General features: G+C 54.4%; 1 protein-coding gene across 2 annotated transcripts in view; it reads left to right on the top strand.

The window, feature by feature from the left end:
• Window positions 1-14,204, top strand: part of MFSD2A (MFSD2 lysolipid transporter A, lysophospholipid) — a 225,534-nt gene that overhangs the window by 20,162 nt on the left and 191,168 nt on the right. For both annotated transcript variants that reach the window (XM_069622396.1, XM_069622397.1), the window contains exons 2-3: window positions 3,604-3,726; window positions 4,699-4,823. In XM_069622396.1, the coding sequence (XP_069478497.1) occupies window positions 3,604-3,726; window positions 4,699-4,823 (248 nt within the window). The remainder of the gene's footprint in view (window positions 1-3,603; window positions 3,727-4,698; window positions 4,824-14,204) is intronic.

The raw sequence follows: 14,204 nt of genomic DNA, 5'->3' as shown, positions 1-14,204 counted from the left end.
AATGCTTGTGAGGGGCAGCGTATGGGGTGTTCCTGGTGAACGTGCCCAGACCATGGGAGCCCTAATGCTTGTGAGGGGCAGCATATGGGGTGTTCCTGGTGAACGTGCCCAGACCATGGGAGCCCTAATGCTTGTGAGGGGCAGCGTATGGGGTATTCCTGGTGAACGTGCCCACACCATGGGAGCCCTAATGCTTGTGAGGGGCAGCGTATGGGGTATTCCTGGTGAACGTGCCCAGGCCATGGGAGCCCAAATGCTTGTGAGGGGCAGCGTATGGGTATTCCTGGTGAACGTGCCCAGGCCGTGGGAGCCATGCTTGTGAGGGGCAGCGTATGGGGTATTCCTGGTGAACGTGCCCAGGCCATGGGAGCCATGCTTGTGAGGGGCAGCGTATGGGGTATTCCTGGTGAACGTGCCCAGGCCATGGGAGCCATGCTTGTGAGGAGCAGTGTATGGGATATTCCTGGTGAACGTGCCCACACCATGGGAGCCCTAATGCTTGTGAGGGGTATTCCTGGTGAACGTGCCCAGGCCATGGGAGCCCTAATGCTTGTGAGGGGCAGCGTATGGGGTATTCCTGGTGAACGTGCCCAGGCCATGGGAGCCATGCTTGTGAGGGGCAGCATATGGGGTATTCCTGGTGAACGTGCCCAGGCCATGGGAGCCATGCTTGTGAGGGGTAGCGTATGGGGTATTCCTGGTGAACGTGCCCAGGCCATGGGAGCCCTAATGCTTGTGAGGGGCAGTGTTTGGGGTATTCCTGGTGAACGTGCCCCGGCCATCGGAGCCCTAATGCTTGTGAGGGGCAGCGTATGGGGCATTCCTGGTGAACGTGCCCAGGCCATGGGAGCCCTAATGCTTGTGAGGGGTATTCCTGGTGAACGTGCCCAGGCCATGGGAGCCCTAATGCTTGTGAGGGGCAGCATATGGGGTATTCCTGGTGAACGTGCCAAGGCCATGGGAGCCCTAATGCTTGTGAGGGGCAGTGCATCTGGTATTCCTGGTGAACGTGCCCACATCATGGGCGCCCTAATGCTTGCTATGGGCATCGTAGGGGGTATTCCTGGTGAACGTGCCCAGGCCATGGGAGCCATGCTTGTGAGGGGCAGCATATGGGGTATTCCTGGTGAACGTGCCCAGGCCATGGGAGCCATGCTTGTGAGGGGCAGCGTATGGGGTATTCCTGGTGAACATGCCCAGGCCATGGGAGCCCTAATGCTTGTGAGGGGCAGCGTATGGGGTATTCCTGGTGAACGTGCCCAGGCCATGGGAGCCCTAATGCTTGTGAGGGGCAGAGTATGGGGTATTCCTGGTGAACGTGCCCAGGCCATGGGAGCCCTAATGCTTGTGAGGGGTATTCCTGGTGAACGTGCCCAGGCCATGTGAGCCCTAATGCTTGTGAGGGGAATTCCTGGTGAACGTGCCCAGGCCATGGGAGCCCTAATGCTTGTGAGGGGAATTCCTGGTGAACGTGCCCAGGCCATGGGAGCCCTAATGCTTGTTAGGGGCAGCGTATGGGGTATTCCTGGTGAACGTGCCCAGGCCATGGGAGCCCTAATGCTTGTGAGGGGCAGCGTATGGGGTATTCCTGGTGAACGTGCCCAGGCCATGGGAGCCCTAATGCTTCTGAGGGGCAGCGTATGGGGTATTCCGGGTGAACGTGCCCAGACCATGGGAGCCCTAATGCTTGTGAGGGGTAGCGTATGGGGTATTCCTGGTGAACGTGCCCAGACCATGGGAGCCCTAATGCTTGTGAGGGGCAGCGTATGGGGTATTCCTGGTGAACGTGCCCAGGCCATGGGAGGCCTAATGCTTGTGAGGGGCAGCGTATGGGGTATTCCTGGTGAACGTGCCCAGGCCATGGGAGCCCTAATGCTTGTGAGGGGCAGCGTATGGGGTATTCCTGGTGAACGTGCCCAGGCCATGGGAGCCCTAATGCTTGTGAGGGGCAGCGTATGGGGTATTCCTGGTGAACGTGCCCAGGCCATGGGAGCCCTAATGCTTGTGAGGGGCAGCGTATGGGGTATTCCTGGTGAACGTGCCCAGGCCATGGGAGCCCTAATGCTTGTGAGGGGCAGCGTATGGGGTATTCCTGGTGAACGTGCCCAGGCCATGGGAGCCCTAATGCTTGTGAGGGGCAGCGTATGGGGTATTCCTGGTGAACGTGCCCAGGCCATGGGAGCCCTAATGCTTGTGAGGGGCAGCGTATGGGGTATTCCTGGTGAACGTGCCCACGCCATGGAAGCCCTAATGTTTGTGAGGGGCAGCGTATGGGGTATTCCTGGTGAACGTGCCCAGGCCATGGGAGCCCTAATGCTTGTGAGGGGCAGCGTATGGGGTATTCCTGGTGAACGTGCCCAGGCCATGGGAGCCCTAATGCTTGTGAGGGGCAGCTTATGGGGTATTCCTGGTCAACGTGCCCAGACCATGGGAGCCCTAATGCTTGTGAGGGGCAGCGTATGGGGTATTCCTGGTGAACGTGCCCAGGCCATGGGAGCCCTAATGCTTGTGAGGGGCAGAGTATGGGGTATTCCTGGTGAACGTGCCCAGGCCATGGGAGCCCTAATGCTTGTGAGGGGCAGCGTATGGGGTATTCCTGGTGAACGTGCCCAGGCCATGGGAGCCCTAATGCTTGTGAGGGGCAGTGTATGGGGTATTCCTGGTGAACGTGCCCAGGCCATGGGAGCCATGCTTGTGAGGGGTAGCGTATGGGGTATTCCTGGTGAACGTGCCCAGGCCATGGGAGCCCTAATGCTTGTGAGGGGAATTCCTGGTGAACGTGCCCAGGCCATGGGAGCCCTAATGCTTGTGAGGGGAATTCCTGGTGAACGTGCCCAGGCCATGGGAGCCCTAATGCTTGTTAGGGGCAGCGTATGGGGTATTCCTGGTGAACGTGCCCAGGCCATGGGAGCCCTAATGCTTGTGAGGGGCAGCGTATGGGGTATTCCTGGTGAACGTGCCCAGGCCATGGGAGCCCTAATGCTTGTGAGGGGCAGCGTATGGGGTATTCCTGGTGAACGTGCCCAGACCATGGGAGCCCTAATGTTTGTGAGGGGCAGCGTATGGGGTATTCCTGGTGAACGTGCCCAGGCCATGGGAGCCCTAATGCTTGTGAGGGGCAGCGTATGGGGTATTCCTGGTGAACGTGCCCAGGCCATGGGAGCCCTAATGCTTGTGAGGGGCAGCGTATGGGGTATTCCTGGTGAACGTGCCCAGGCCATGGGAGCCCTAATGCTTGTGAGGGGCAGCGTATGGGGTATTCCTGGTGAACGTGCCCAGGCCATGGGAGCCCTAATGCTTGTGAGGGGCAGCGTATGGGGTATTCCTGGTGAACGTGCCCAGGCCATGGGAGCCCTAATGCTTGTGAGGGGCAGCGTATGGGGTATTCCTGGTGAACGTGCCCACGCCATGGAAGCCCTAATGTTTGTGAGGGGCAGCGTATGGGGTATTCCTGGTGAACGTGCCCAGGCCATGGGAGCCCTAATGCTTGTGAGGGGCAGCGTATGGGGTATTCCTGGTGAACGTGCCCAGTACTTTGAGGGTCTCTTCTGCGGTTGTGGTGCGTGCTTCAGCTCACATTTCCCTCCATTTTGTGTTTTGCAGCGGAGTAAGCAGAAGCTCTCTGTGTGCAATAAGGTCTGTTACGCCATCGGGGGGGCGCCCTACCAGATCACAGGCTGCGCGCTGGGCTTCTTCCTGCAAATCTACCTTCTGGACATTGCGCAGGTGAGACCCCTGGAGGCATCTGCGGCCCTCTGCAGTGGGGGCCCGCACGAGGGGTTGTCGGGGAGCTGGGGGGGGGGCGCACTGCAGGGGTGCAGGGATCCGCGAGTCCTTCTTTGACCTTCCCGCCCCGGGTTCTCAGGAGGGCGCTTCCCTGCCCCAGTGACCCTCCGCCTCTACTGACAGGATTCCAGAGCCGAGCTGTGGCTGGGGTGCGCCCTCTACAGAACCCCCGTTAGGAAGTCTGGTTTCGCCACACCTTTGGCCTGCGGCTTTGGAGGTGGTCCCCAGATCTCTGGCCGGGAGGCCGGTCTGTTCTCGGAGCATCAGCCATGGTTTTGGGGGGGGGGGGGGATGATGATTAAGCGCTGGGTCCATGGATTGTCATGACGGTGGTGTTTGCCCCCATCCCCCACCTCCCGACTTTCATGGCACACCATGTTATCCCCATTCATTTTTCTGGGGTACCTTTTCTTTATATGTCTTAAGACACCCCCGTAACATTTTCAGAAAAGTTCCTCCACTGGGCCAGAGGTAGATGGCCTTCAGGGTTTCTGTGGGGGGGGGAGGGGCCTCTTCGTCTTTGAGGGTGCAGCTGTATGCATGGAGGGTGTGGACTCGAAGTCTGAGGAGGTGCAGTCTGCGACTGGGGGGGGGGGGGGTGCAGACGAGGCAGAGGGCTTCCTGGGGAGGGCGCCTCTGCGATGCCTAGGGATCCGTTTTGCTTGAGTGGGCATTTCTTTGGCTGAGAAACCACGCCGCATAGTCCTGAGGGTACACTTCTGAGTCTCTAGTTTGGGGTGTAGCGGGTAGGCGGAGTTCTCTGTGAAGCGCTGTACTTATGGGGGGGGGGGGGGGGGGGGGGGTCATTCCAGAGGCCGGTGCAGTATTTGCAGATGCGACCCCCCGTGTTTTCTAGGGTGAGTAGTCGGTCGCACATGGTACACGCCTCTAACTGCTCTTGTCTTGCTTTAGGTGGACCCCTTTTACGCCTCCATCATCCTGTTCACGGGGCGCGCCTGGGACGCCATCACCGACCCCCTAGTTGGCTTCTTCATCAGCAAGACGACATGGACCCACTTTGGGCGCCTGATGCCCTGGTAAGGGGGGGGAGGTGTGTGTGTGTGTGTGTGTGTGTGTGTGTGTGTGTGTGTGTGTGTGTGTGTGTGTGTGTGTGTGTGTGTGTGTGTGTGTGTGTGTGTGTGTGTGTGTGTGTGTGTGTGTGTGTGTGTGTGTGTGTGTGTGTGTGTGTGTGTGTGTGTGTGTGTGTGTGTGTGTGTGTGTGTGTGTGTGTGTGTGTGTGTGTGTGTGTGTGTGTGTGTGTGTGTGTGTGTGTGTGTGTGTGTGTGTGTGTGTGTGTGTGTGTGTGTGTGTGTGTGTGTGTGTGTGTGTGTGTGTGTGTGTGTGTGTGTGTGTGTCCCCGTCCATATTACCAAATTACTGTGAATACAAGCAGGTGTCCATGACCTAATGATGTGTTATTATATAGCACTTACGCTTAAGCGCTTTATATAGAAATAATATGCACCCAACATCAGCCAACCTGTGTTGGTACTCATTTATCGACCTCAGAAGGATGAAAGGCTGAGTTCAGGTGTTTAAGAACAGACTAAATCAGGGACTCACCCCCTGAAGTGTGCCTGAAATAAACCTTTAATGAGTCTAGCAATGATTGTTTAGAATTCCAGAAAGACACATTATGTGGTCTTCCTAATCTTTCTTATTTAGGGTCAGTGCTGAAAGCGTTAGACCTATGGAAGCCCTGTTTTACACGCAGGGGATATGTAAAGATTCCAGGGGCAGACGCCGGGCGCTCTACAGGCCGGGGGCAGACGCCGGGCGCTCTACAAGCCAGGGAAATCTAAAGATTCCAGGGGCAGACGCCAGGCGCTCTACAGGCCGGGGGCGGGCGCTCTACAGGCCGGGGGCGGGCGCTCTACAGGCCGGGGGCAGACTCCGGGCGCTCTACAGGCCAGGGAAATCTAAAGATTCCAGGGGCAGATGCCAGGCACTCTACAGGCCGGGGGCAGATGCCAGGCGCTCTACAGGCCGGGGGCAGACTCCAGGCGCTCTACACGCCAGGGAAATCTAAAGATTCCAGGGGCAGATGCCAGGCGCTCTACAGGCCGGGGGCAGATGCCAGGCGCTCTACAGGCCGGGGGCAGATGCCAGGCGCTCTACAGGCCGGGGGCAGATGCCAGGCGCTCTACAGGCCGGGGGCAGACGCTCTACAGGCCGGGGGCAGACGCTCTACAGGCCGGGGGCGGGCGCTCTACAGGCCGGGGGCGGGCGCTCTACAGGCCGGGGGCGGGCGCTCTACAGGCCGGGGGCAGACTCCGGGCGCTCTACAGGCCGGGGGCAGACTCCGGGCGCTCTGCAGGCCGGGGGCAGACTCCGGGCGCTCTGCAGGCCGGGGGCAGACTCCGGGCGCTCTGCAGGCCGGGGGCAGACTCCGGGCGCTCTGCAGGCCGGGGGCAGACTCCGGGCGCTCTGCAGGCCGGGGGCAGACTCCGGGCGCTCTGCAGGCCGGGGGCAGACTCCGGGCGCTCTGCAGGCCGGGGGCAGACGCCGGGCGCTCTACAGGCCGGGGGCAGACTCCAGGCGCTCTACACGCCAGGGAAATCTAATGATTACAGGGGCAGACGCCAGGCGCTGTACATACCAGGGGCAGACTCCAGGCGCTCTAGACTTGGACTTCTGAAAACCGGGATTATCAAAGGAATGAGGTATTGCAAAGTTAGGAAGGCATGCTTTTTCAGATTCTATTGGGCGAGTTACGGCACGCCGGATTATAATCTTTTCACTGCTATTGTTGAGGGGGGAGGGGGGTCCTGGTTCCATCAGTAGCTGCGCCACTCCACCCATTAATGCCTGGCGTGGTATGTGTGACCGTGCTGGTGCTGCATGGTGGCTGTAGCCATAGCGGTGACCCCCGTACCGATCTATAGTTGGCATGCAAAGAGGTCCAAAGAGCACTGGTGCTGGGTTAACCCTGGGTATATCCTTCTAAACTGTATCTCGCGCCCAGTCGTCTAGCCAGCCCCTGTCTCTCTGGCATGGAAACAGCCGGAGCCTGCCATGCTGCTGGTGCAGGGCCTGCCATGCTGCTGGTGCAGGGCCTGCCATGCTGCTGGTGCAGGGCCTGCCATGCTGCTGGTGCAGGGCCTGCCATGCTGCTGGTGCAGGGCCTGCCATGCTGCTGGTGCAGGGCCTGGAGCGCCTTGAGTGCTGCCGGCCCTGCTCGCAGAGGAGGGAGAAGCCAAGGCCCGGCTGCTCAGCAGGTTCCTCCACCTCTACAGGAGACCCGCCCTAACCGTCGGAAAGCTGGTCCAAGTGGCCTCTGCTCTCCTCTGTGGGGCGCGGGAGCGCGGCCAATCCCAGCCGAGCCACTCCCTGACCCTCCCTGGCCTGGGGTCCCTTCTCAGGAGGCGTGTGTGAAGTCCATTGGGCTGTTAACTGGACCTGGCTGACCCACAGAGCAGAACACAGTGTTAAAAGGCGCGTGGGTTTCGTGCATTCATTTTTAGCACCTACATTGTTAGGCAATTGAAGTTGTGACGTGGGGTTAGTACTTGGATGCCAGGGGAGTGATTGGAAGGGTAGAGAGGGGACAGGAGACCACTCATTCTCACAGCAGGCCATAAGTGGGTGCTTTAAGACTTAAAAGGAGAGAGTGAACTGCCTGTAACATTCAATATGCACTAGAATAGTCTCGTTAGAAGGCATATGGAAGTTAGATGCCCCCCAAACATACGTGTGCCCCCCCCGTCTCCGAAGTTGGTGCCTCTCCCAACATTTGAAGGGCTTGCCCCGTCCCCCTCCCCTCTGAAATTGAGAGGGGGAAGGTGCGCCCCTGGTAAAGTTAGAAATGGGCTGAACTCTTTTACCAGGTCAGCCGAGTGTGAATGTAGAGCGCCTCTTGAGCCCCCCCAACTCCCCCCCACACTCTGGCAATAGTGCACTGCGCTGTCTAGCAAAACCCAGGATTGGGGCTCAGTACCTCTAATGGGCGCCCCTCGGGTGCGCAAATATGAAAATGCAGTTCTGTTATCGGTGCAGTGGATCGGCCACCCATTGCTCCATCATAAAACGGGGGGGGGGGGCTGAAAGGAGGACCCAGGGTCAGGTGGGTGGCACGATGAAAGGACCAGCCTGGCAGCAGCTGTGGGCGAAGCAGGAAGGGGCAAGGGGAGAGGGGAATCCTGTAGGTGGTATGGGGGAGAGACAGTGACTAAATGTCAAGTTCCTACTTTTAAGCTAAGCTCTTCTGTGGCTATTTAAGAAATAGAACCGAGTATTACTGGGGGCATAAGGGGTGAGCTATGCACCCCAATCTCCTTTGTGGTCAAGCTTTGATGGTGGGCTTCTGAAGGAGGGTTCCCTCCCTCCTAGTTCTTCAGATAAGATTTGGAAGTAGTTTACTTCCTATTTTTTAAAGTTGGAGTCAAATTTATTTTTTAGGGAGTAAAAAAGGAAATCCGATTTCCAATGGGAATATTTCATAGGCGAGGAAAAATATATGTTCTGGCTGGAAAATGGAAATGTTTTCGTGATAATGTTTTCTTTGGTTCATGGACATTAGATGTTTTATTGGGCATTAATAATAGTACTTTCTTTCTATGGAACTACACACACTATTGGGCCATGAATGGATGGCGCCTTGCCGGTAATGTCCGACTGAAAGTGGGAAACCTCCTAATAAGACGTCCAGATTGTCTGTCTGTCTGTCTCTCTGCTCATGAGTTAACTTGGCTGGGTAAGAGGGGGGCAAGTGGAAAAGTCTTCTGGGTTGGCAGGGTCCATTCTGTCAGTCGAAATGGGTGCCCCTGGGTGGTTTGCTTTGGGGGGGAGACCTTACTGGTTAAGTTACTCATTCTTGGGGTGTTGGTCTTCACATTGGTGTATTTTGATTGCAGTAACTGGTTCAATGCTGCAGCACTATGTGCAGTGGAAAACTTCTGTACTGCATGAACTTGATGTTACAGACACGTGGGTGCTTTAAATGTACCCCCCACGTGTCTGACAATCGCGTGTGCAATTTTATGTGCCTGCATGTGTTTTTTTTGTGTGCATGTTTTCTGCATGTAAAGTATAGCAGAGTCCTCAACTGAAGACCGCTGACGTTGGTCTTGATGCACTTGTTTATAATGGGCCTTTCAACCTTCAGTGCTGTACGCCATCGAATACGCCTTTGTGCGACCCAAAAATGTAAGTCTCAGCTTCCTTACGGCCCACACAACAGCGTAAGCCTCTTTTTCAATAACAGCCCAGTTCCTTTGCCTTGTGTCAATCGCCTGCTAATGTAGGCGACCACTTGCTCTACCCCTTGAGAGATCAGCTGAACTGACACTACTCCAATCCCAAAGGCACAGGCGTCTGTCTGGATAATCAACTCCTGACCATAGTCTGGCACTCTCAGAACTGGGGCCCTGCCCAATCCATCCTCTAAATCCTGAAAGGAGGTTTTACAGGTGGGGAGGAGGGTGGCGGGGGGGGGGGGGGGAGTCCAAGTTACCTTCTTGACATTTTTATGGAAGTTGCATGCATCATTCAGGGGCATGGCAATGGTCCCGTACCCCTTGATGAACGAGTGGTAGTACCCGGTGAAAACTAGAAAGACTCTCCCCTGCGTCTGTGCGGTGGGGATGTCTCAGTCCGTCACAGCTTTTACCTTCGCTTTGAGAGGTTGGTTCTTACCCCCACCGACCAGGTGGCCTAGATAAGTCACTGTGCCCTGCGCTATCTGGCACTTTGTAGCCTTGATAGTCAGAGTTGCATTCTGCAGTGCTTGAAGCACTTGTTTCAGGTGAGATAAGTGACCCTCACAGGTGTGACTGGAGACAGCAATGTCGTCTAAATAGGTGACACTGACCAGCACAGACATAACCTGGTAAACCAGCTGCTGAAAAGTGGCAGGGGCATTCTTCAAACCGAAGGGCATCACAGTGACCTCATTATTTGCTGACCTCTCTCTCGCTCCATTTGTCAAACCGACCTGCCAGTTCCCTGCCATGAGGTCAAAGGTATTAATGTTCTTGGCAGCAACGAGCTTGTCAATGAGCTTATCTGCCCGAGGAATGGGGGAGCATCTGTCTTCGTGACTGACATGAGCCCCCTGTAGTGGACTTCAGTCCTCCCACTACTGGTCTTTTTAGGGACCAGTACCTCTTGGGGACCAGTACCTCTGGGCTAGCCCAGGGACTCTGGGATGCTCTATCACTCCAAGGGACAACATCTTGGAAACGTCCTCCTTATCGGACATCCGGTGAATCCTACTCTTCACCGGCCTACTGTCTCCAGTGTTCACATCATGGGTGCACCAATCACGACCTGGAGTCAGCGAGAACAGACCGGAGACCTGTCCCAGTAACCAGCGAGAGTCTGTCCGTTGCAAGGTTGACACCTTCAACTGACCCATTTGTGTGTGGCTTCAGTGTGCAGGAGGTGTAGGAGGGGGGGGATCAGTTTCCTCCACAGTCTCTCTGTCAGTCACTTACGCCATGACCAAGGCATCCCGACTATAATGGGGCTTTAGCGGTTGACGTGAGAGACACTGCACACCTGTTTCACGTCAATGAGATAATTCACCTCACTGACTTTGCCAGCACACAGTAAGGCCTAGTCCACTTGTTCTGAAGGGCACTGGGTTTGACAGGCTCCATAATCCACACCCACTGGCCTGGAGAATAGGCTGTCACTGTGGCCTTCTGGTCGTACCGGTGCTTCATCAGCTCCTGACTGGCCTTCAGGTGTTGACTGTTCCATGTACTTTGCCATTCTACACCTAAGGCCAAGAACATACTTCACCACATCTCGCGTAGGGAATGAGGGGTTGCCCTCCCATTGTGCTTTCACTAGAATGAGGGGACCTCATATAGGCTATCCAAACAGCTCAAAGGGGCTAAACCGTACTTGGTTCTGTGGCACTTCCCTGTAGGCAAACGGAAGATATGGCAGGAGAATATCCCATTGTATTCTCAGGTGCTCTTCCAAGCCACCCATCATGCTTTTCAGGGTCTTGTTGAACCGCTCAACAAGCCCATTTGTTTGTGGATGGAAGGATGTAGAGAAGCAGGGTCTCTCTCTTTCTCTCTCTCTCTTTCTCTCTCTCTCTTTCTCTCTCTCTCTTTCTCTCTCTTTCTCTCTCTTTCTCTCTCTTTCTCTCTCTTTCTCTCTCTTTCTCTCTCTTTCTCTCTCTTTCTCTTTCTCTCTCCCCCCCTGTGGTCTTAATATACACGGATATTAAGTTTAATCCCCTGTCAGAAATGACTTCCTTGGGGAATCTAACACAGGAGAATATCCCAATCGGAGCTTTCGCAACCACGGGGGCTTTGATGCTCCTCAGGACAGCCTGTCATGGCCCTTGCCCCTGGCCCTCACTGGAAAATCAACCTTCCAGTTAGGGCCAGGTCAAAGGCCTTAAAACCTCTTCCAAGACTCTCTTGGAGTCAGTACTGGCACCTTTGGCGCCAGGCTCATAACCATCATGAAGACCAATATTAGAATGGGACTATTTAACTTGGGGTGGGGGGGGATTCAACCAACATGGAGGCACACACTGTAAAGACTTTGGAGGGGGGTGTCTGTGCTTGTTCTCTCTATATGGCAGAGGAGAGGCACAGAGGACCCCAGCCAAGATTCTATATTACGGTAGCAATGGAGGGGCCATCAAGGCCTAGCTTCTCAGGAGGTGATGCAGGCTGGTTCTTAAGTAGAGTGTAGTCCCCAAGCACCCACGAAGGAATGTCCACACACTGTATTACTGCAAACACAGTCTTCATATAATTAATATTCAAAGGTATGTACACTATCACAATAACTCACTTTCTACTCTGGGAAAATCAACAATGGTAAATATATACAGTTCTAAAGTGGTACCACACATGTTATCAGATCTCATTAAAGTGCATCAACTATACTGTCAAAATGTCACACAGATCAATAACAAGGAAACCAGCAATAGAGCTAGGAAGGAAAGCAAGATGGTTGAACAACTGGCAGAATACTGGTCACTACCGTTAAACACAGTTCTGTGTGGCGATTTCCCCCCCCCCCCCACCTGGGCAACCTGTAGAATAAAGATATATCACAAGCCCAGTCCATATATTGGTCTCAACAGCCTTCCCAATAGTTCTGCAAACCCAAAGTACCTGGCGTTGTAGCGTTCCTCGTCGGAGAATCAACGGCCCTTCTTGAGTGTCCTCCCTTTAAGGCAGGAGTCGCGGGTCATCGAACGTCCGACGGAGAACAGGTCGAGCTACGACGGTGAAGTGGCAGCTTCGTTCCTAGCGGTGCTTGTTGACGGGGAAGCGTAAATGTCGTGCAAGGAAGAGGCGTGCAGGGCACCTCGATGTCGATAGTTCTGGACCGCAAAGAATTTGAAGAACTGTGGCCCAGCAAGGGCGTCGAGTCGTCGGTGTACCTGTGGTCTTTGGGTAGTGGGAAACCCACCAGTGGATGCTCATCGGCGCGTCGACGGTCAGGCCTTCTTCAGCAGGATACAGCGGCGACGATGCGGACGAGAGTGTCCTTGGATTAGAAATTTCTTTGGCAAACGGGAGCACTGTGCCTCCGGTCAGCGACGGCGGCCGTCGACAGTGGCGGACAACAGTCTGGGCACTTCTCCTTGGGTTCTGCAGCGGTCCCCGTCTCGGGTCGGCAGCCTATCGAAGGTTTGTCTACCAGGGAGCTTTGGCAAAGATCAGCTGGTGCATGATGGTCCCTCGTAGCTCTGGAAGAGGGCGCCTTACCAGGTCCTCTCTGGGTCAGTCCTTGGAGACACAGTAGCTTTCAAATTGTGTAGGAGAGCAACAGCAATTCTTCTCGTCCAGCAGGGCTTCAAAGTCAAGCATCAGTTTCACTCCAGTTACTCTTTGTAGTTTGGACTTCAGCTCTGAACACGATTCCTAGCAGTGAGAGGTCCCCAGATATACTGTTGATCTCCCATTCATTCCGCTGGGTCACACTCAAGCATCCAATCACGACTACGGGCATTCATGCAGGCAGGCAGCAATCAGGCACACAGTGCATTCAGGCCATTCACTTGTCTCCAGACACTCACAACAAGTTATGTGTATTGGGACAAGTACCCAGCCATTCAACACTACACACTGCGTGCATGCCGGTTTCGGGCAGGGCTGTCTCAGTCATTGTGTCAAACACCTGATACTAGACTCCCACAACATAGAATGCGTATTCATCACTGTGACGGTGTCTTTAAATGTGGTAAACTCACGTATACAGTATTACCTATTGAACGTATAACCAGGAAGTCCTGTTTTAGTTGATCCATGTATGGACTTTCCTCTAATGGCCTGGCTGTCATGTTTTGTTACCTAGGAGACGGGGTCTCGAGGGGAAGAATGAGAGAAGGACGGTTATGCCTGGGGATATTGAAGAGGAGGTTTTCTTAAAAAGAAGCAGCTGTTGGCTTCGGCCTGAAGTTTAGAAAAATCGATACAAAGTTGCGCCGTTGCGCAGTTTGAGGAGTTTTTTTTTGTTTGTGTGAGTTTCAACACAGCGATCGTAGTCACTGACTTGGCCGAGAGGAGCGCCGCCCTGAACCAACGAAAACCGCCGTGTCCGGAGGGGAACAGCTGATCGCGGACGTAGCGGAAACGGGAAGCAGTAGACGCCGTTGTCCTGGAGAAGCCGTGCTGAACCAACTACGGGTCGTGTCCAGAAGGGAACGGCGGATCGCATATGTTCTTGTCCAGAAGGAAGCAGTAGGCTCCGTTGAGACGGTGAACAAGTAAGATCAGAAAAATCGTATGGGAGAGCTGGCTACTAGTGACAGACCTCTAAAGAGGGATAGCATTATAGACTTCAGGGAACCGCAAATAAGGAAGCATCTTTATTTAATGGTCATCATTATGGAACCGAATGCCTGATAAGGACTACGATACGACGCTGTGTAGATAAACAGCGACCTGCAGAATTTCTTGGAGAACATAACTAGAAGAAGCGGAAGTGGGTGAGAGGTTGAATCCAACATCACTACGAATAGGAGCTAAGTAAGAAGGGAGTCTCAAAGGTATGTCTACCACTTCCTATGAACCGAAATACCTCGTGAAGAGAAGCTGCAGAGACTTTGTGACGATGTGATAGGAACCGGGACTACCAATATTAGCCTCTGAATATATATATTATCAGAAATTTTAGAGGATAAGTTTGGGCAAAGTGAGAAAAACAAACGTAGAAGGTTACTCTGAAGAAAAGAGAATAGTAAAACTAACGTAAGGAAGTCAAGGGATAAGTCACTGAACAGAGAAGAGAAAAGAGACAAGTTTTCAAAACTGTATGGTGAAAGGAGGGAAGTAACCTCGACCCAGAAAGGAAAGAGTCAACGTAGATTAAAGAGACAGACAACTTACCTTAAGCCGGAAGAGAAGTCCATATTGCTACAAAGCTGGCCAGATCCAACAGTGAAGACGTATCCTTTTCTTTTAAACTACCTCTGAAAGAGAAGAGGAAAACATTGT

Source organism: Ambystoma mexicanum, chromosome 11 (assembly GCF_040938575.1).
Source record: "Ambystoma mexicanum isolate Mex_15411 chromosome 11, UKY_AmexF1_1, whole genome shotgun sequence".
Taxonomy (NCBI): domain Eukaryota; kingdom Metazoa; phylum Chordata; class Amphibia; order Caudata; family Ambystomatidae; genus Ambystoma; species Ambystoma mexicanum.
This window is presented reverse-complemented; position numbering and strand designations above follow the sequence as displayed.